The sequence below is a fragment of the Penicillium manginii genome (genome assembly GCF_028828005.1).
Source record: "Penicillium manginii strain IBT 31320 chromosome Unknown utg000007l:1.0-2284322.0:1.0-2285126.0, whole genome shotgun sequence".
NCBI lineage: Eukaryota > Fungi > Ascomycota > Eurotiomycetes > Eurotiales > Aspergillaceae > Penicillium > Penicillium manginii.
In genome coordinates, this window is record NW_026643108.1 from 1,681,433 (window position 1) to 1,702,145 (window position 20,713).

The 20,713-nt window shown below is 45.4% G+C and overlaps 8 protein-coding genes across 8 annotated transcripts; 3 read left to right on the forward strand and 5 right to left on the reverse strand.

The window, feature by feature from the left end:
• Positions 1–826: 826 nt before the first annotated feature.
• Positions 827–3,038, reverse strand: N7533_010494 (fungal specific transcription factor domain-containing protein; the record flags this gene model as incomplete). The annotated part of the gene is made up of 3 exons (XM_057107144.1): positions 827–1,231; positions 1,309–1,461; positions 1,536–3,038. 3 exons carry the CDS (start codon positions 3,036–3,038, stop codon positions 827–829), a joined length of 2,061 nt encoding a protein of 686 aa, XP_056956361.1.
• Positions 3,039–4,434: 1,396 nt separating this feature from the next.
• On the reverse strand, positions 4,435–5,629 carry N7533_010495 (uncharacterized protein; the record flags this gene model as incomplete). The annotated part of the gene is made up of 3 exons (XM_057107145.1): positions 4,435–5,156; positions 5,215–5,460; positions 5,485–5,629. The coding sequence occupies 3 exons, from the start codon at positions 5,627–5,629 to the stop codon at positions 4,435–4,437; spliced, it is 1,113 nt and encodes a 370-aa protein (XP_056956362.1).
• Positions 5,630–6,531: 902 nt separating this feature from the next.
• On the forward strand, positions 6,532–7,796 carry N7533_010496 (MBL fold metallo-hydrolase; the record flags this gene model as incomplete). The annotated part of the gene is made up of 4 exons (XM_057107146.1): positions 6,532–6,874; positions 6,956–7,112; positions 7,192–7,294; positions 7,356–7,796. 4 exons carry the CDS (start codon positions 6,532–6,534, stop codon positions 7,794–7,796), a joined length of 1,044 nt encoding a protein of 347 aa, XP_056956363.1.
• Positions 7,797–8,356: 560 nt separating this feature from the next.
• On the reverse strand, positions 8,357–8,926 carry N7533_010497 (uncharacterized protein; the record flags this gene model as incomplete). The annotated part of the gene is made up of 1 exon (XM_057107147.1): positions 8,357–8,926. One exon carries the CDS (start codon positions 8,924–8,926, stop codon positions 8,357–8,359), a length of 570 nt encoding a protein of 189 aa, XP_056956364.1.
• Positions 8,927–9,285: 359 nt separating this feature from the next.
• N7533_010498 (uncharacterized protein) lies at positions 9,286–9,771 on the reverse strand (the record flags this gene model as incomplete). The annotated part of the gene is made up of 2 exons (XM_057107148.1): positions 9,286–9,497; positions 9,555–9,771. The coding sequence occupies 2 exons, from the start codon at positions 9,769–9,771 to the stop codon at positions 9,286–9,288; spliced, it is 429 nt and encodes a 142-aa protein (XP_056956365.1).
• A 593-nt stretch (positions 9,772–10,364) lies between these two features.
• Positions 10,365–12,038, forward strand: N7533_010499 (NAD-dependent succinate-semialdehyde dehydrogenase; the record flags this gene model as incomplete). Its single annotated transcript, XM_057107149.1, has 4 exons — positions 10,365–10,385; positions 10,458–10,545; positions 10,601–10,988; positions 11,045–12,038. The coding sequence occupies 4 exons, from the start codon at positions 10,365–10,367 to the stop codon at positions 12,036–12,038; spliced, it is 1,491 nt and encodes a 496-aa protein (XP_056956366.1).
• A 767-nt stretch (positions 12,039–12,805) lies between these two features.
• N7533_010500 (uncharacterized protein) lies at positions 12,806–14,407 on the forward strand (the record flags this gene model as incomplete). The annotated part of the gene is given in 4 exon segments (XM_057107150.1): positions 12,806–12,851; positions 12,910–13,127; positions 13,147–13,323; positions 13,388–14,407. 4 exon segments carry the CDS (start codon positions 12,806–12,808, stop codon positions 14,405–14,407), a joined length of 1,461 nt encoding a protein of 486 aa, XP_056956367.1.
• A 2,445-nt stretch (positions 14,408–16,852) lies between these two features.
• Positions 16,853–19,163, reverse strand: N7533_010501 (dynamin family protein; the record flags this gene model as incomplete). Its single annotated transcript, XM_057107151.1, has 4 exons — positions 16,853–17,237; positions 17,298–18,076; positions 18,137–18,733; positions 18,786–19,163. The coding sequence occupies 4 exons, from the start codon at positions 19,161–19,163 to the stop codon at positions 16,853–16,855; spliced, it is 2,139 nt and encodes a 712-aa protein (XP_056956368.1).
• Positions 19,164–20,713: the final 1,550 nt, after the last annotated feature.

The window sequence follows — 20,713 nt, forward strand, 5'->3', positions numbered from 1 at the left end:
AAGAAAAAGCGGAAAACAGATTCCCTCGCGACCCTAAATCTTCCGTCATAACGGGCCGACTGTTGTATCACCTCAATTGACAAGGTCTAATCCGTGAGATGTGGAAATTGTGGACTCTGAAAACAGTGCCTTGGAATGTCGTAAACCTTCTTAGCTGAAATTGGAACCTTTGGCTTGTTCAAATGTGGCTGCTGGAAAGGGTTTACCGTTTATTTATCCCCTTCAAATGTTACATGTATAGTGGTCAGTTTTGTATCATTAATACTACATGTCAGTTTGAATATACACAGCCCTAGAGTGCTACTGGCAATCGATGAGCAAATTCGTTGGGGTAGGAAGCTCCTTATCTTCAAAACTAAATTGGGGAAAACATCCCGTCTCCCCAAACCTTGGTCACACAAAAGCCAGACTACCTATTTTGTATATGCACATGTGTAGCAGCCCAGCTCTTTATGGATTGGGGAGCTTGCATTGATTAAACCAATCTGCCCAGGAAAAAGCTAACGCAACCGGTCAAAATACCTGAGCTATTCTAATACATCATTGAGGGTTGGAATTCAATGTTTCATGCCCTGGAGGTTCCCCACCCAATGCACATCTGTGGCCCCACCTGGGCATCAGCCTTCCCCAACCCCCCCTCGTAGTAAAAGGAAGTAGAAGGTACCTATATCTTGTCTGGAATTATTCCTACCCATGCGTGCAGCACCGCATCCAAATAATGTACATTGGTGGCATCATTCAGTGCTTTCAACATTTGAATAGACCCATGTGCTATCACTAAAGATAGAAAACATCGGAATACATGGTTTATGTCATTTGCTCAATCTCACATGTCCATAGCTGTGTTTTGGAAGGTCGCTTGCTCTAGCAGGTCTGCATATGCGGACAGACATTTTGTGATGAGACTGACAGCATTCCAGGTCTTCATACCTTCGAGAATCATGGCCCACGCTCTGACCGCTTTAGGACCAAGGGCTCTAGGTTCTGTCTCAATGATCTTCGGATTGCCACCCGGCAGTGCAGTTTCCACTTCGCACAACGTCTCTTTTATCGTGTCGATCAATGCCCGCTCCTCATCCTGCAAGATTCCTGGGGACAATGCATATGTTTCGAGGAAGCGATTCAAAGCATATGCATACTCGAGAGAGCACACGGCATGCATAACTGACCAACTGGGTGCACGACCAACAAAGTGCACCCCCATTTGCACAGGTGAGCATAGTGCAGTAGTCTTCCAATAATATGTGTCAGTGAGTTATACGCAGCATTTCGAATAATACGTCACCACGTCAAGTAAAGTCAACATACCGCATGTTTTGCAGCGAGAAGTAGGTGTGGGCTTTTCTGTAGCCTAGGGCCATCGTGCAGCTTCTTTGCAATTTCTTCTGCGGTTCTTTCGAGAAGAGAGCTGGCTGCCCCGATGTCAATCGATAAACGGACGAACGCTAAATGATATAAGGCCTAGGCAAAGATGGTCAGCGATCAAAGGAAAAACAAAGCCCTATTGTCAGGCTTAGTTCAGGGTGCTGGCTTACTCTTGAATTGAAGGCAATTGGGCCATATTTATCGAGAGGGCTGTATGATGACTCGGGATTTTGCTCCCATGCAAGGTGCCATTTTTTCAAAGCTTGCTTCATACTTGACGTGACCTCAGAAACCATCTGGCTTTCAGGATCCACCAGTTTGACCGCTTGTTGAATGGTGATAATACGCTGAAGTAAGGCATGGATGAGCACATGTGAGCCCAGTGACGAGAAGACAGGCAACACTCCAGTGTTGCTGAGCAACGCATTGAAGCAATCCTGGAAGAGAGGGGCCTCATTTGAATCCTGGTGAATTCTTCGCCAACTGATAGCATCGGTGGACCTCCACTCCATCTCAGCACATGGTGTTCGCAGTTGAATATCCGTGATGAGGAGTGGACATGGTACATTGAATGCAAGAGTATGAAGATTAAAAAAAGCGGAGATGATCAATTTGGTTCGGCGAGCACTCTCGGTTCTAGCCCATCCTTCCCAACTCGTGGGTGGTGGGGCATGGGGATTTTCCGAAAGTCCATGCTGGCGAACAAGCATTGCCAAAACACTCTGTGTGCCAAGGGCTTGTCTCACAAGTGAGCGATGCTCACCTCCCCAAGTTGCCATGGCCATTAAGAAAAACAATGCCTGGATGGTTTCCAAATTATCGTGGTGGTTTCTGGGCTCAAAACCCCCGCCGTTGAGACGTGAACCATCATCATTTGATTGATTTGCGCCGGGAAGTGATTTGGGAGATTGAATCAACGTCCACGATGAAGGAGATATATGATTGGTTTCATCTTTCTCAACCTCACGTTGTCGCAATTGTTCCATCGCAATGGCCTTCGCGGCGGGGAGGAGATTTAACCCCTGGTGTGACTCCAAGCAATATTGGCTACCAGCTGCGGCCAGGGCCAAAATAAGTTCCGGTGCCATTTTTTTGAAATGGAGAGTTTGATGGTGAATGATGGGGAAGTGCGGATGGAAGCCAGTCATAAATCCATGCATGTATCGTGAAATGGCATGTCGAGAAGGTATAGTGAAATCTGCAGGTAAAACCGCACGGAAATTGTAAATTTGCGCAGAGAGCCACAGCCAGTCATCCTGCGAGACTCGCAGGAAGGGCGTAGTGTTGACATGCGGACGTTCGGGCTCAGGGGCGGACAGGAAAGGAGCTTGGTTATGTAAAATCTCGTCTGATATCCCTCCGGTGGGCTCGCCGCCAGCGCCAAAATGGTCGCCTTGGGTGAGATCAGAGCTGAACACGGGAGAAACAAAAGAGTCGTTAAATGAAACTCCGGGGTAGAGAACGGGTTGGTCAAAAATTGGGGGAAGAGAAACGTTGTCGAGATAGCTGAAGGGAAACAATCGCGAATCATTGGCCGCATTTAAGAAAGAAGGTTCGATCAATGCCGCCGTTGCATCATCACCTTCGCCATTGGTGTATGGTGGCAGCTGACCCACTGGTTGGGTCTGGGGTAGAACAGGGGGTGGACACAGTTCACTTGGTGCCGCTTGCATTGCCTGCCCTGACTGCACTCCTGTTGTGTATGAGTCATATTGGGGTAATGGCAGCTGACTTGCATGTTCTAAGATGGTGGGTTAGTTTGCTAGTAGAAAAAATTCAAGAAGTACGTTACACACCAGATAGCTCTTCCTGCCTAGCAGAAGCATTTTTCGCTTTTGAAGATTTCTTCAAATGGGAGAGTTTAACGTGGCGGTTCAAAAGATCACTTCTGACGAGTCAGTCGAAGAAATTATCAGTGGATGGGCGAATGATTGACCTTCTGCGACATGAATACTGACAAAATGAACAGTGAAATGGCTTATGACCAAAATCTAAGTCGATTTTAGCACCTCTGTGTGTTGAAATTTAATGGGAATTGGGCTAGGCTAACGTATTCTTTCATGGCGCTGCAGATGTTCTCGTCGGTAGAACTGGCGCTGACATGTATCACATTTGAATCGCCTGGCCTCTATAGAAGAATCTTCCGTATTACCGGGGGCCGATTGAGTATCAGGAGGTGGACTCATGGTCATCTGATGTGTTGCCGCAGCAGGACGTATGCATTGCGTTGTCAAGTTAATGAAAGAAGGCAACGCTGCTCGTTATTTGCGGGGTTGCTCGTAAAGGCACCTGGGCAGATATCCTACTCTTCCGGGTTCGTTCCTCGGACTCGGCACAGGCTATACCCGGATGCGCACCCCCACTTTCTGGGGTTAGTTGGAATTTCCTTGCTTCCGGGGTCCTGTGGGGAATGACCGCGTCGAAGAGATCCTGTGCTAACAGGCGCAAGCATCTTGGAAGGTCGGATGCCGCCATAAGACGCTCAGTGTCACGTGAGGACCCGGGGACGTATTGTCAGAAGCGGTGAAGGCCTAATAGGGAACCTGAAGATAGGGTGCGAGAAATCTATGTAATTTCTATGTATCTTACCTCCTACTTTGTATGGAGGGTTACCTAATCTGCGCTAGCTATTCTAGTCTGTAATCTCTGGATTCTGCCGTACGCTCCGCCTAGTTCTTCCGACACGTATTTTATTACTGTATTTACCGTACCAATACCCCCTTACGTCACCCATAGGGGGGGGCATTTTTCATTGCACCTTGCCGGATGTAGTTAAGCGTCGTTATGAACCATGGATCGACTTTGGGGAAATTGGGGAAATTGGGACATTGAAATGCTTTGGATTCAGCCAAAATTGCACTACTCAAAAATTACATTAGGAAAAGAGAAATTCATAAATTAAAATTCTACATGTGACCTCGGGCCATATTTGTACGGGGAGCTTCCGACAGTACCTCACCTTTCAAAACTCGGAATGCATTTTTTTTGGCGGGTATGAAAGAGTTGTCTTGGATTGAGCTGCATATGATGTCTAATAATCTATGACAACAATATCGTTTATAATACCACTTAAAGCATGTCAAGGATAATTTTATGCGCCTTTCGCTGGTTGAAAATCTCATAGGCCTGAGAAGCATCCTCCAGTGGCATATGGAGGTCACAAAGGAATCCAACTTTATCTTGGACCTTGGCGAGACAATCCAGAGACTCTTGAAATATCCCCTTGACTGGACAACGACCCCATGCAATAGTCATGTTTTTTGCGTGTAATGTAGGGCCAGAGAAGGTATAGTTGCCAAGATAAACACCCACACAGCTGATGTACCCAAACGGACGTACCATGGCCAAGCTGAGTTGCATGGCATCGTGGTTGCCCACCACTTCGAGTACAACATCAGCCCCGCGACCATTTGTCGCAGCTTTGATCGTCGCCTCGACAGATTCATCAAGTAGAAGTGCCTTGGCTCCGATCTTTTCTGCCTCGGCCAGTCTCTCTGGAACGAGATCAACGGCATAGACAGTAGGACACCAGGTAAGTGCGGCTGCGATTGCACAAATCCCTACGGGTCCACAGCCTACGACAACCACCACACTTTCTTCAGCTTCAGACCGAGGCATATTTTTCAAATACCTTGAAGCGCAGAAATATCCAGTAGGGAAAATATCCGACATAAGGACAAGCAGCTCCGGGCGCACAGATTCCGGAGATAGAACAAGTGTGGTATCAGCAAAGGGGACCTTCACATATTCAGCTTGGCCACCATCGATGCCGATCCCATAAGATCGATTACCTTGACGGATATTCATGTCAGCGTCATAAATCATCCGCATCTTGTTCTGCCCAGGTACTTACCAAAAAGCAGACTTTTCTCACAGCGGCTCGTCTGTTGGTGTTTGCAGTAGAAGCATTCCCCACATTAGGTAGTGAAAGGAGTCTTTTAGATAACACAGCAAATAAGCAGTCTCCCTTTACAAGTGCCTTCGCTTTCAATTGACGAGTAGTACTCACCACAACATCATCTCCAGGTTTGACTGTTTTTACACCATCTCCAACGGCAGCCACAGTACCAACAAATTCATGCCCAGGGATAAAATCTGCGGGGATCTTCTAGTGTCCACGATACCAATGAAGGTCACTTCCACAGACACCTGCGAGTTTAACCTTGACAATAGCATCTTCAGGACTCGCTATCTGCGGTATGGGCCTGTCTTCAACCACAATCTTGCCCACCTCCTTAAAAACAGCCGCTCTCATGGTTTCCATTTCGTCGATTTATGAAGAGTAGCTAAGAACCTTATCAAAGGAAATTTGAATATTGAGATAGAATAATATTTTTCTCTATACCTCAATACGGACCGGGCTTTTTATAACCCATTCGGTTATTTTGTGCCGAATGCTCCTTGTAATTCCGGAGCATGCCTTGCATCGTGGTATTCGTATTAGGGTGAACAGGGGAATTTTGGAGAAATCAAGGTTCTTCCCCAGACTTCCCCAAACCTTGGAATTTGTAAGTCGTGCTGGGAAACAGAAACCCTTTCGTGCCTTTCGCATAGCCAAGGGGCGCCTGGGGAAACACATGTGCAGGCGCTACCCCATACATTTCCCTGCACATTTACGCCACATCCACAAACCGTGTCATCCCAAGTTTTCCTCCTTTTTGAACCCATTTTTCTTAATATTGGGACACCCTCTGTATTTCGAGAAAAAGCCATTGAAGTGAGGATTCAATTCATTTGGCAGATTAAATGACCTGGAATCGAGTGTTAAGCGTGGCTCACAACTTTGGAGGGCCGGTAAAGTTCTTGGCTATGTATAATATCGTAGTGACTATATATTTGCAAAGTCCCCTCTTACTAGCCGAGGCACTAACACTGAGTATCGTTGAATTTGCCTTTCTCCGCACTCTTAATTTGTGTCTGGGGTCCTCAAATTCCCAAATCCATGTATTTCAATAGCTGCCTGAATGCCAGGGCAGTTAAAATTTGAATGCTTCCAGGATTGCATGCTCCCAAGGTTCTCTCCAACCTTCCATCTGACATCCAGGGATCAACAGCTCCGCGGTGCTCTTCTGATCATTTGAAATATTCAACATTCAAAATCACTGGGCAAATTGAGGGTTTGAAGCAATATTCTGAACCAACATTGAATCTGCTGTGTGTTTCAAGATGGCCCCTTTCGACCAACCTTCCTATTTGTTTCCCTCCTCGACCGCAACTGTGACGACCAAGGTGCTTGATACCACCCTACAAATGATTTGTGACTCGGATGCATTTATAGAGCCATCATTTTCTGGAAGCGACTCTACCATGAGAATGCGAACAATCTGCTTCCTTGTCGAGAATAAACCTCAAGGGAAACGTGTCTTATTCGATTGTGGTTCTCGTCAAGACCCTGAAAATGGTGCACCGTACACCCAAAAGATGATTCGCGATCATGTCAATTGGTTCAAAGTGGAAAAGGGTGTCGATGCCGTTTTGGAAGACGGTGGATTTGATTTGAAAGACTTAGGTATATACTAAATATCGTGCACAGTCAAGGCTTTCCTTCGAGTCCGCTTCTACATATGTGTATAGACTGACTTGAGAGCAGATTCAATCATCTGGAGCCACTGGCACTGGGATCATATTGGGGATAGTACTCGCTTTGACAAAACCACGGAAATTGTGGTTGGTCCAGGCTTCACAGATGCTTTCGTCCCTGGATGGCCGGAAAATCCAAACGGTCGCATACTCGACAGCGATATCCGGTCAGCGCCCCAGAAGACTATACTAATTGCGACACAGTCATGCATGTGTGCAAGATGAACTAATTTGAAAATTCTATAGAGATCGAAAGTTGCGTGAAATTACATTTACTCATGAGATTGCGGGCTTCAAAGCACACGACTTTTTTGGTGATGGTTCTTTCTACTTGCTGGATGTTCCGGGGGTGGGTTACGGTATTCCGACTCCTAAACCTGCTACTAGTATTAACCTCAATTTCCGTGTAGTATGCTGTTGGACATATATGCGGTCTTGCAAGAACTACCCCGTCCATATTCGTGTTTATGGGCGGAGATTGCTGTCATTTCGCGGGCACTTTCAGACCATTCAACCAGGCACCTGCATGCCCTTGTGCAGGCCACGATAAGGAGGGCCAAAGGGATCACTTTTTCCAAGTTTCAACTGGTCCTAAAAGTGCATACTCAGACCCGAAGGTTGCACAGCAAAGCGTCGACAAGTTGAAATGTTTGGATGCAGACCCCAATGTATTCATTTGCCTGGCGCATGACAACGTCCTCCTTGATACTCTTCCTTTGTATAATTTGAGCCCCAAGGAAAGTATAAATGAGTGGAAAGCTCAAGGCTACAAGGACAAGGCATTTTGGGGTTTTGTTGGGGATATGAAAGGAGGACATGGAAATAGAGAGGGACATTGGAAAGAGCACTGAATGTTACTCGCTATAGTCCCGAAGACGGCAGCGTCAAGTTCTAGTTTCACCTGAAGATAATGACATTGAATTCTAAGTTGAGGTTATCTACCTAAATATCCCAAAGTATCAGCCATATGTGCATACATCTAGTCTCCAGGGCTTGGTTGATGTGCCGGGTGAACTCAAATCGAGCCTGGGAAGAATCTTCCCCTTGACTGAGCATCTTCTGCCCAATCTGCATCGTGGGCCAAAATAACCTCCACTTCTCCAAGAGAACCAACTCCCGTCTGCAAATGTCTAATTATTTTTATGGTTTCCATGGCCTTGTAAGGATCGGCATGGATGCAGCAGGTCTTTCCCGGAAAGTTCGAATCTTTCCATTCGGCAATGTGGCATTCTCCTGTGAGAATACGTTGATCGTGACAAGCGTCACCTGCAAGATATACGTACTTAACGGGGTCAATGCTCACCCGACAGAGTAAGTTTGTGTGTCCCGGAAGATGACCTGGCGCGTCTACAATTATCACTGACCCGTCAGAGAACAAATCAATCGTGTGTGGTAGTTGACCAAGGCTCTTCTAAGGCTGACGAGAAAGGTCGCGCAATTTAGAGCGTTGACTGTTGGGAAAATCCGCTTGTAGAGAGGTGTTAGGCCCACATAACTGGAAGACACGATCTCTAGGAAGTAGATCCTTTTCGAAATGACTGTGGCTGCCAATCCCTCCGTTCTTGTCACCGTCCAGAAGAGAAAGAGACCCGTCGCCCACCAGGAAATGGGAATCCGGAAAGTCGGATGGCATCCCGACATGATCCCAATGTATATGGGATAGGATTATAAGGTTGATATCTGAACTGGTCAGATTTCCCAGAGCAAGTGAGTCGATCACATTGGGATGACCCTCGAGGGGCCTTCTTGTCAAGGTGTGGAGACGAATATTCTCCTGGTAAAGCTCCGGCTCCCGACGGATACCCAGGTCAAACAATAGGCGAGTTACCTCGGCTGTTGACTGTGAGAGATGTTGAACTAGGAATGACAATGAAGGGACAGTTTTTCTGCTATTGATATCATCAAGTGGCGTAAGAAATTGTTTTTCAGGGAGCGTCAAAGAGCCGGCTCGTAGAGCATGAACCGAGACAGTGTTCGCCATACTTTCACTTGATCCAGACGTTTCGATTCAAGGTAGATGTGGTGTGAAAATGAAGAGACGAGTCAGACAAGAAATGTCTATATATGGGAATTGAAAGATCGTCTCATCCCACATGCATTATTATCCCCGCATTTTACGGGATGGATCGAGGGGAGAAGCTACCCACTACCACACACCCATTCTTGCACATGTGGATTTCAATTCCCCAAATTCCCCTCAATTCCAAGGTTCCAATGTTAAATGTCAAAAGTCCACATTCCGGACTTGATTGTAAAAATGTTCAAATATTTGTTTTGCTCAATTCGATTTAAAGTACAGGTATCGATAAATCCCTGCTAACCGACGAAGAAATTTCTAAATCATGATGGCTTGTACTCTCCGTTCTCAATCATCTCCTTGATAGTCTTCTCTGTAATCTTGAAAGCCTCCAGTCCAGCAGGGGCACCACAGTAGATTGTAGCCTGCAGGACAGCCTCACTGATCTCTTTCTCGGTCAGACCATTGTTGATAGCACCACGGGTGTGGACAGCCAGCTCCGGCCATGCCTTCAGGGCGATAAGCATACCCAGGTCTATTGAATGCGATTAGCTCTGCATGAAATGTTATTAGCGATATGGAGATGACGTACTAAGCAGGCTTCGCTGCTTTCGCTCAAGACCGGGTCGTGTCCAAACGTGGCCCCAGCACCATTCTGTGACAAGCTCCTGAGCAGGACGTGCGAATTCACTTGATCCATTGGCAAGGGATCGGTCAACGTAAGTGTTGCCGACGACAGCTCTGCGAACCTTGAGACCTTCTTCGAAGAGTTGCTCGTGGAGCTCCTTAAGTTCAGGCTTGTCGGACATGGTGAATAAGGCGATCAAAGATTTCGTAATGGAAGTAGAATGAAGTATGTCTTGTACTACGTATTATCTACCGATGGGCTTTCAGGCAAATAAATAATAGAACATCCTTTCTCCGCCTAAAATGGTGTAAAATGGTGAATCTGGGGGATTCCGGTCCTTCTCCTCACAATCAAATACCATCAACCCCAAAAGTTACCCACTCATCCCATAATCACTCCAATGCTTGTAATTGGGAGAGTTACCCAAGGTCGGGAAAGGGTTGCAATAGGAAATTCTACAGTTACTTCCAATGTTTGCATCAAGTTTGTACTGGATCCCGGAAAGACGAAACGATGTCAAGATGTGACTGAGTTTCGTTGTCTCCACAATCCCCAAACGCCACTCCGCTTCTCCTCATTTCCAAAATTTCCCCAACGGAACTTGAGCCACTCGGCCCGAGAACTATACGATGAGTGTATGACCAAGCGAAAATCGATCCAGTTATAAATGAAAATGCAGAAATTATAAATATGATGATGAGTTATGGATGGCGAGCATTTTGGGTCATATTCTTGAATTATTGAATTTGAAACTACCGAATCCAAATTTTCAAAATGGTATCTCTTCCTTTTACTGTACGTTTTTTTAATGTTGATAGAGATTCCAGTCTCACGGTGAACAGCCGATACTAAAATTGAATTATTCAGCTCAAAAACGAGTCGCTGTTGCACACTAAAGCATACAGCCACGGAGAGTGGATCGATGCAGCCTCAGGGGAAACCTTTAATGTAGAAGGTAAGTGTTTCCAAGGCCAATCTCAACAATGGAAACTAATATCGGCTGGAATTAGACCCTGGTACTGGCAAGACATTTGCCTCTTGCGCTGACCTAGGACCGGAAGATGTGGACGCTATTATCCAGTCCTCCCAGGCAGGATTTAAAAAGTATCGGCATTTAAACCCTCGCACTCGTGCCCAATTATTGTTGAAATGGCATGAGCTCATCATGGAGAATCGTGATGATATTGCGACTATCCTGACTTACGAAACTGGAAAACCACTGGCAGAAGCATATGGTGAAATTGACTATGCGACCAGATTCACCTGGTGGTTTGCGGGAGAAGCCGAGCGTATCCGTGGAGACATCAGTACTCCCGCTGCACCAAACCGTAGAGTCCTGGTCATTAAGCAGCCCATTGGAGTATGCGTCGCGCTAGTTCCTTGGAACTTCCCTATTGCGTAAGACTCTAAACAATGTCTTCGAAACTGAACCTTTCAGCTAACTTGATTTGTAGTATGATTCTTCGAAAGGTCGGCGCCGCTCTTGCTGCTAGGTGCACGATGATCGCGAAGCCCTCTCCAGAAACTCCATTGACTACCCTGTCTCTCGCATATCTTGCGGAGCAGGCTGGTTTTGACAAGGGTATTTTCAATGTGGTTACAACCTCGAACAAAAATACACCAGCCGTCTCTGAAGCGCTCTGCAAGCATTCCCTGGTTCACAAGGTTTCATTCACAGGATCCACCAATGTTGGCAGCATCATTGCCAATCATTGCTCTGTTGGATTGAAGAAGGTGACACTTGAGCTCGGTGGTAACTGCCCCTTCATTATTTTCGATGACGCGAATCAAGACCAGGCGCTCTCTCAGCTTCAAACGCTCAAATGGCGCCACGCCGGCCAGGCATGCGTCACTGCCAATCGTATTTATGTCCAAGAAGGTATCTATGAAGAGATTATAGCCAAGATGGTTGCTCATGCAAAGAGTTTACAAGTGGGCCATGGCAGTGGCGCATCCGTGAACATGGGACCTCTCACCACCTCAAGAAGTGTTGACAAGGCCACCCGACAGGTCAAGGATGCGGTCCAACGCGGTGCAAAGGTTGTCCATGGTGGAAATCCTGGTGCTGGTGGTGGATATTTCTTTGAGCCGACTATTCTACGTGACATGGATGGAACCATGAGTATCACCCACGAGGAGAGCTTTGCCCCCATTGCAGCTGTCTACAAGTTCAAGACGGAAGATGAGGTTTTGAAGCTTGCCAATGATAGCGAAATGGGCCTGGCGAGCTATGTGTTTACGAAGAACATCGATCGTACGTGGCGAATGATGGAAAAGCTGGAGGCAGGAATGATTGGTGTCAACACCGGAAATTCCTCTGCCGCAGAGTCTCCCTTTGGCGGAATGAAGATGTCCGGTTATGGCAAAGAGTCTGGCAAAGATGTTGCAGTGGCGGAATATCTTGTCTCTAAAACCTGTACTATGACTATTGAAGATGGGTCGGAGTAAACTTGGGTCAAATTGGGAATTTAGAAACTCTTACAATTAACCATCATTTCTATCATTGATACTTTTCTCTAATACTCTAGCGCTTTCCAATGCTCAATATTGATGTTTTGAATCACCATTGAAATACTGGAATTTTCCTGATGACGTATTTTATATTATAGCACTTGAGCACTTGAGGTAGCCGACCAACTGACGTGGTTAGGGATTCGAATGTTGTTTGAGGAACTCCGAGAGAATAATGTGCACAGCACTCAAGAAGTGAGATATTCGTGGTAGAATATTCCCCGAAATCCCTCACACCCTGTCGTCATCTCTAGATACTAGATAGATTCAATGTTTGCTCCTCCCATAGTCCTGTTCCCAACGTCCGCCTGGAAGCTTGGAACTGGTAGCAATAACCTTGGAACCAATCTACGTAGCGCACTTCCCCGCAAATTTCTGGAGTATCTGAACTCAAATACTCCAAACCTTTTGTTGAGATCTTCGTGGAGGCGGGGCTCTGTGAGTGTACGGGAATCCTATTGGTCAAGCGTGTACCAGGTCATGGAGAAAATCTGGGGCAAGCTCGTGTTTGGTGAGATTACCCCAAGAATTTGGGCTGAGAGTACGACAGCGCTAACTCCTAGGATATTGGCCCTAGCTATGGGAGGGCTCAAGATAAATGGGTGAATTGGCCACATCAATCCTCAGTTTTCAGGTCTCCTCGTTGCTCGCTACCTTCAGGACTACTGTGAAGACCATCATAGCACTTGAGAACCTCAGCAATCATGTCGTTCTCAAACGGATACTTGGTTGTCTTTTTCGTTGCCCTAGGTAAGCCCCTGGGTACATGAATCCAATCTGTTAACAATTCCTCTAATTATTACTGCAGGATCCTTTACTTATGGCTTCAATAACTCTGTCATCGGCTCAGTTCTCGGACTTGAATCATTTCTCATATATTTCGACATCGCTGGCAAGGATAGCAAATCCAACTCCATCACCGGTGCTACATCGGGTCTTTTCGCTGGAGGGGGTGCCATTGGGGCATTGTTATCGGCCTGGCTAGTCAATAAAGTTGGACGCGTTCGGTCTATTCAGATTACATGCGTGATCTGTATAATTTCAGGAGCTATTCAGGGGGGGCTCTGTTCACATCGCGATGTTCCTGATTGACCGCCTGCTCTCCGGAGTGGGTGTTGGCTTCATGGTGTCGCTTGTTCCAATCTACCAGAGCGAGATATCCCCTGCTGAAGCTAGAGGCCGCATGGTCGGCAGCCATGGATTTTTAATCGTCACCGGATATGTAAGTCCTTGTTCCAAATCATCCTATTCCTAATTCCTTCGGTTCTAATGGCATTTTTATCAAGGCGTTCGCCGCATGGACAGGTTACGGTTGCTACTTTTCCCCTTCCCCCGCATTCCAATGGAGGTTTGAGCTGTCTGCGCAAGTCATTGCACCCGCCATACTTCTCATGGGTACACCGTGGCTTCCAGAGTCACCTCGCTGGTTGGTAGAGCAGGACCGTCAAAGCGAAGCTCTGCAAATCCTACAACAGCTACACCCTTCGGAGGACGAGTCCAATATCCACTCAAAAGCTCAGGTGGAATTAAATCAGATCCGAACTCAGCTCTCGATTGACCAGGAAATGGAAGCCTCTGGTGGTAGATGGGCATTGATCACAAACTCCTCCTATCGCAAGAGACTCTTTTGTGGATGCTTTGTTCAATTTATCGGTCAATCTACTGGAGTATTAGTTATAAACAATTACCAGGTATCCCTGTACAACTCGCTGGGTCTCTATAACTCGGTGCCACTACTACTATACGCGGTTTATCTCAGCTGGGCAGCAGGGATGAATTACGTATCAACCTTCATCATCGATCGAGTTGGTCGGGTTCCGCTCATGGTGATCGGACTTGTCGGCAGTGTGGTTGCAGTTTGTTGCGAAGCAGCAATGGTCGCTGAATTTTCGGGCACATCGAACAAAATTGGCAATGGCTTTGGAGTTGCCTTTCTTTTCCTCTTCGTCACCTTCTACGGAGGTGGCCTGGATGCAACGACCTACGTTTATAGTGCCGAGGTTTTTCCCAACCATATGCGTGGCTTGGGAATGGGAATGTCCATCTTCACTCAATTCTGTTCGACACTCGTTTATACACAGGTCGCACCAACGGCATTCGACACCATCGGATGGAAATATTACCTCGTCTTTATTATCGTCCCTTTTCTGGGTGCCATCTTGATTTGGTTCACCTTTCCTGAGACCAAAGGTCTTTCACTTGAGGATATCTCCTGTCGGTTCGAAGGAAGGCCAGTGGCAAGTGAATTGAAGCCACATATTGAAGATGCTGACAAGGCTTCAGTATGTTATGAAGAGTCTGTATGAGGTAGTATGAAGTGGAATCTAGAGCTTATACAATGAATCAAACATTTGAAACGATTGAATAACTCCAGAATAAAAAAATGTTATCAAATTACCGAGCTTTGGAATTGTTATTTTTGATTCGTGATTCGGGCAACCGCCAAGGCCAAGGAAGCCAAGAATCGTGGCGAGATCGCTGTCAGCGCGTGCGTGGACACCAACCTTACCCTTATCTCCGTCTTGCCTTTATGCACCTGGCAGTCAAAAAAGAAAAAAAACTGATTCCGAAAATAGGCAACTGTTGGCCTGGTTTTCCTTTCCTTCTAAGTTCCGTTTGTTTCTATTATTTTAACATCATTTTTTGGCAATCATTCAATAATCAAGGTAACTTCTGGAATGCCAAGATGGCGCGGGCCACGGGGGGAGTTACTTACTAGTGCTAGTGATGAGTCTGATGACACCCACATGAAGGGGTACTTCAAAATTCGAGCTAAGTAACGCCATGGTTTGGAAAATAAGAAAAACTATGCAAATAGTGAATTAATCACTCTTTAGGACACCTCCACCATCGTAATCATGCCGTGCACATGCAGTATCACAACGCCTTCAGACCAAGAGATTCGTGAAAATGTGAGGAATGTTGTCGAGTCATTACTAGTGAAGCAAACGTTGAGGTTGATTCCGCCGAGAAACGACGCCTTTAGAACCGACTCAGTCAGAGGACCTATAGTGAGTGGATCTTCTTCAAATATTAGATTACCCATATGAAACTACTCTGTTAACCGGTGACATTTCTCAGGGCGGAAAAAGCAACTGAATAAAGCAATACAACTTCTAGCTGAAAGACAGACGCAGTGGGTCCCCACTGAATGGATGCATTCTTCCGGGCCAGACTTGGATTCTTTGGCATCTTTGTTTCGGAAAGAAAAAGACCGAACAGCAGAAGAATCTGTATGTTAACTCGTCAGACAAGATACCTATAAGCTTCTTTTGCCTTTTAAGTCAGCTGCCTATCGAAGTTATATTAGAAGCCCAAGCGCCAATCACAGGCTAATCCTCGTCAAATTGAACGTTTTCCGTGCCTTTGAGCACAATATCGCTGCGCTTGGGTACACAAGGTCATGGATGACATATGACGCTATTTCGCGTTTTAGTATCAGTGGGCCTGTCAAGAATGATCTACCAGAATCTTTACCTGCTAGCCTCCAGCCAACAATTCTTCAAAAAACCTCTGCTCATCACCCTTGGCTTGAATTTTTCCCATTTGCGCATATGAGAGATGCACTTATTCGAAATGAAGAAACTCTGGATGATTCTCAGTTGTGCCGGGATTTGATGGGATTCTAGACTATGCCCACAGAGCACTTGAGGCGACAACTGTATGATTGTTTGGGGGGACCCGTGGGAACCAATGAGCTGGGAAATCACAGAAACCTTTCTTCGGAAATGGTCGTTTCTTGTGAAAAGCTCCCCGGAAATTATCTGGTCGTCGAATTACTGGCGAGAGCAGAGAGGGGAACCGAAGCTTAGGTGGAAGGTGTCTTTCAATATAAACGGCGCGTGAATCTCCATGAGTTTATACCATCGATGAATATGTATACTTCGCAGGGTCTTCTTTTTAGATTGGCATCTTAATATTTTCTGGCAAATATTCGACTGTGTCGGTGTTCACAAAATAATTTTATCAACCCTTGGAAATATTGAACTCTTCACTATTCTTAACTATGGTAGGTGGGAAGTTGTTAAGGCATTCTAGGGCTAAGGGCTAATGAACACAAATTAGGGCCATAATTGAGTGTTTGGTCTTTATGTCGAATCTGATCTTCAACCCTGTACGCTGTGGGAACATAGCCATTCTGATGCCTTCTCTGGCGACGTTTGTCTTTGGCTCTATTGTCTTTGTTTGCGAAATGTAGCTTTCGGGTCATTCTGGGTGGTAGTACATATGACTAGCCGATAGAGCACTTCAGCAATTAACGTTGAGTAGTACTGAACGTTGAAGGCTGTGTGAGGAGAAATATAAAATGAAACTTTGTGTAGAAACTAGAATTGAAGGGGCCTTATCTTCTTAAATGTCGGGATATATCCTCCCGTCAGAATAAGCAAAGACATGTTGTACGTAATCTTGCTAAGCTGCGGCTCCCGCCGCATGGATTCAGGGGTATTTGGCCTTGACCGGAGACACATCTATCATATACACGAATCAATCAACCATTGCTTTAGGAGCATAAACTGTTCACTTAACTGTGTACACAGGACCTAGCTGGTGATACCAACAGGAAGTGTAAGGCTTTAAATATTTGACATAGTTATATCTTCAGTTGCTCTAGTGGCTATATTCTATATATTGCTAGATTAGTTGATCATAAGACTGGAATTGACATTTTTCATCGTGAAACCCAAGCAATTAAGTATGACAAATCGAAAGTATCAGACGTGATATGTATAGTTCCATCAGCCCAACTCAACTCATAGCAGAATTCTTCTTGCCATAGAAAGATCGGTTATTTCCTTATCAAGTTTCTCACGTTTCCTTTTCAGTATAACATCCTCTCCCGCAATCTCGTCAAGCTCTTCTATGCTTAGGCTGCCTACCAGGGAAGGTGATAATAGCCCCAATGGCGAAGTAGGTCCTTGTATCAGGTGATATCCGCATGCCTGCATACAAATATTGTCAACAAATCGTTTTCGTGCGACCTTGTAGTATGACTCCAGGATGTCTTGAAGAGCTTGCACCACGTGCTCAACATTACTCATATTCTGCTGGTATTTCAAATCATCCATACGAACAACCTTTCCATTTGGTCCTTCGATCGCTTTGCTTGCAAGTATTGAGCTTGCACGCTTCTGTCGGCTTCGAATTGTGAGCCCATGATCTTCAGATAACATTCATTGGGTGCTGAGAGAAAATTACCATTTTTCCATATTATCATTGAAATAGTGATTAAGAGTCATTGGAATCGTTGATCTTTCAACAAAAAGAAGATAGTCGACCTTGTCAATGGCACTTTGGTATCTTTCAATCAGCTTATCCATCAGGAAAGAAAGTAATTTTTCGTATACCCTTCCATCGGGACAAACTTGGCTCAGTCCGCTGGTGATATAGCTATGCACAATGATGATGACATCACCAATGTATCCATTTGCAACGGACGTCCATTTTGACGATTGTTTCTTCATTAAGCTTGAAAGAAGCAAGGGATTGAAAGTTCCAATCTCAAAACCTCGCGATTGGCGATATTCATCACCTATCCACGAGGCAAGATCATGACTCAGAGGAGGAGACAGATTTGATGGCTCTGGCAGTACATCCAGGATTTCAGGAATGTCCTTCCGTTTTCTTGAGCATAGGAGCCGTTTCCCTGGTTTTTGGCGCCCAGCATCAAAGTCGCTTGCGTCGAATTGCGATGACGGCTCATTATTAAAGTCAAATAAGTGACCCCATCGGGCGAGGTCCTCGGAGAATTTCTCATTTCTCGTAACCACCCCGGTGGCTAATTTCAAGGCCTCAAGATCCTCAAAAGCATCATTAAGGCTGTAATTTCCACCAATGGCTTGTGTTGTCAGACTCTGGAATGAGGAAAGAATATCAACCAAGAACTGTGCTTGTTGCTCCATTGTCTTCCGCTGGGGTCCAAGGGACCTAAGGCTAACTTGTCGGGCCTTGAGACTATTACTGATTTCAAATTTGACCTGTATATCGCATAATTAGCTCCACAAAATCTATCACCTGAAAGTCTTATGGCAAGTTACCGATGAGAAGGCCTGGCGCGCATTTGCGGTCACGATCACCCGTATACGAATTCTTAGCGAATCAATTCCAAAATCATCGCAATCAACGGCATTCCAAGGATATTTCGTCCGAAGCTCCCCTTCGACCGCATCGCGTCGTGTGGTACCTCCCTGCAATTCACTTTGCCCAAGATTTCGTACAATCACCCATCCAAGCTTGACTTGCATTCTTTTGCCTTTGACTATGTCAATGACATTTATCTCTGCACCTTTATCCACCAAATCGGGCTTGGTCAAGACTCCCAGTGTTCTCTCGCCGGTGGGGTCAACTTTGTGGGCCATCTCAACAATCTCTTGAGTGGCTATATCGACATTTGCCGGCACCACCGTCAAGATTATAGAGCGGGGATTTTTCATGTATGCTTGCACCATGTCGCGCACTAGGGCTTTGTCGTCCTTTGTGGTTTTTCCGGGTATTGCGTTGCTGAATATCCCAGGTACATCAATCACACTGAGATGATCTTCTTGCGGGCCACAGATCTCCACTTGTAGTATATGTTTGGAGAAAGTAGGCAACCCGTCGTTTTCTGACTGGGAAACTCCCATCAATACATGTACCTGAAACCACATATTAGATTGGCCTCTCTCGTAAGTCCCCCAAAGTACGTACCTCGGCCATCATGGCAGAAAAAGATTCGATATTCAGAGACTGTAAGTCTTTTCCTTTCCAACCCTGCAATTTTCCTACATGTGCCTCTTCGGTACTATGGTCCGCAATTATTGAAGCCATGATTCTCCTCTCGCCAATACTTCTTCGGCGAAATATAATCTGCGTTGCGAACCTTGTACACAGGCCGCTATCTCGAGGGAACGCTAATCGAGTAAGTCCCTCAAGAACAGAACTTTTACCACTTGACTGGTCTCCCACAACAACCAGTTGGGGGAGATCGACATAATTTCCTACATTGCAAGCAAAGAGTCTGTCGATCTTTTCAAGTAAGACTGGGTCGGACAGGCTTTGGTCGTCGCCGGAAGAATGAAGCACCATGTTGTGTGTTTTCCACCGTATTTGCCACTGGCTATCGAAGTGCTCTAGAGAGCTTTCAGATGAATATTTAACAAGCCATTCTTGTGAATTGAAATCTAATCTATTCCTTTGTCATGACCACTTTAGCACGTCATGACGCAGTGAAACACGATGAATGACGAAAACATTGTTATACTAGATCATACGTTGCGTACCCGGTTATATCCAGCAAAGGAAGTAGATTGAAGAAGATAATTATGTCGTAATCAAGCATACAATAGCCAATCCTCATTTCGTCGCTAAACAATGGGTATCTGTAGCTTCCCGGCTCGGTGGTCATTGACATCATTAGGTTAATCATTACGTTGTACTGACAAATGTATTGGAAATTTGTATACTGAAGCCAATAAGTGGTGGCAACCTTTACTGACGGATGAGTGGGTGATTCCAAATCCATGGTTTTCTTAGCAATTTGCCGTCCTTCGCTGCATTTATTAAGTTATATCAGTTCCTTGATTCAACCTCAATCCGTCATAGACTATGTCATAATAAGTTACATGAGGGGATTCGATATACCATTTCGAATTAACTTGGTCAATTACTACTCCTTTCGCATTCTTTTAAAAAACAATCTAGGGCTACGTTAATCAATATTATATATTGGAGTCAGAGACTATCAATTTCGATTCTAGCTTGAATCATCATTTGAACCCTTTATCGCCCAGTCCAGCTGTGTATTATCGAAAAGCTTCCGTTGTTGGTTGTTCATGTTCTAAAGTCCTTAAATGTCGAAAGACTTCATTTTTTCATATTATTCTTGCAATTGAACTTATAGAGCCACAATTATAGCCTTGGGTTACGGGCTAGGCCATATATTTAGGGAAGAGTAATCCATATCAGCTCCGGCTCAAGACAATAAAGCTCTCCAGATTGTCTTTCGTTCCATAGAGACTGCCATAAAGAGACAGCAACTCTATTGTCGGAACAAGAATCGATCATTCCAGCTGCAGTCATACAGGTCGTGTCAACGGCATGTCCAGATGGTGAAGACACAAAATGATAGGTCTGTGGTTGCTGGCTGCATTTACTTTTAAAGTCAGCACATTGCCCGAAGATAGCTTGCAATTGTTGCTGCCAAACTTCGGGCACTGTTGATGCATATGCTCCGAAACTGTGGTCAACCTGGTTCACAAGTTTTCTAAACAGCGTCGATTCTTCCGGTTCCATGATATGGGCGAGAGCTGAATTTATTCCAAACTTGCAGTGTCTCCAAGTGTTGACGTTGCCTAAACAAAACAATTAGTTGAACTCTTTCCAAAAGTTTTGTACGTACATTGTTCAGTTATCACTCGATCCATTTTGAAAAAAAAGTTGCTTTCACCTTCCCCGAAGCCGGGATGATATCTGAAAAAGATGTTGTCGTTTAGTATTTTGACTAACCAGGCCTGAATAATCGCCCAGGTTTGATGCATGCTACCTCCGAGAAGAGCTTTTGCATTGGTTTCAGGAACCCCAATATATTCAAGGATGGCACTGTGATCTAATTGACCCAGTTTAGATTTTTCCTTGAA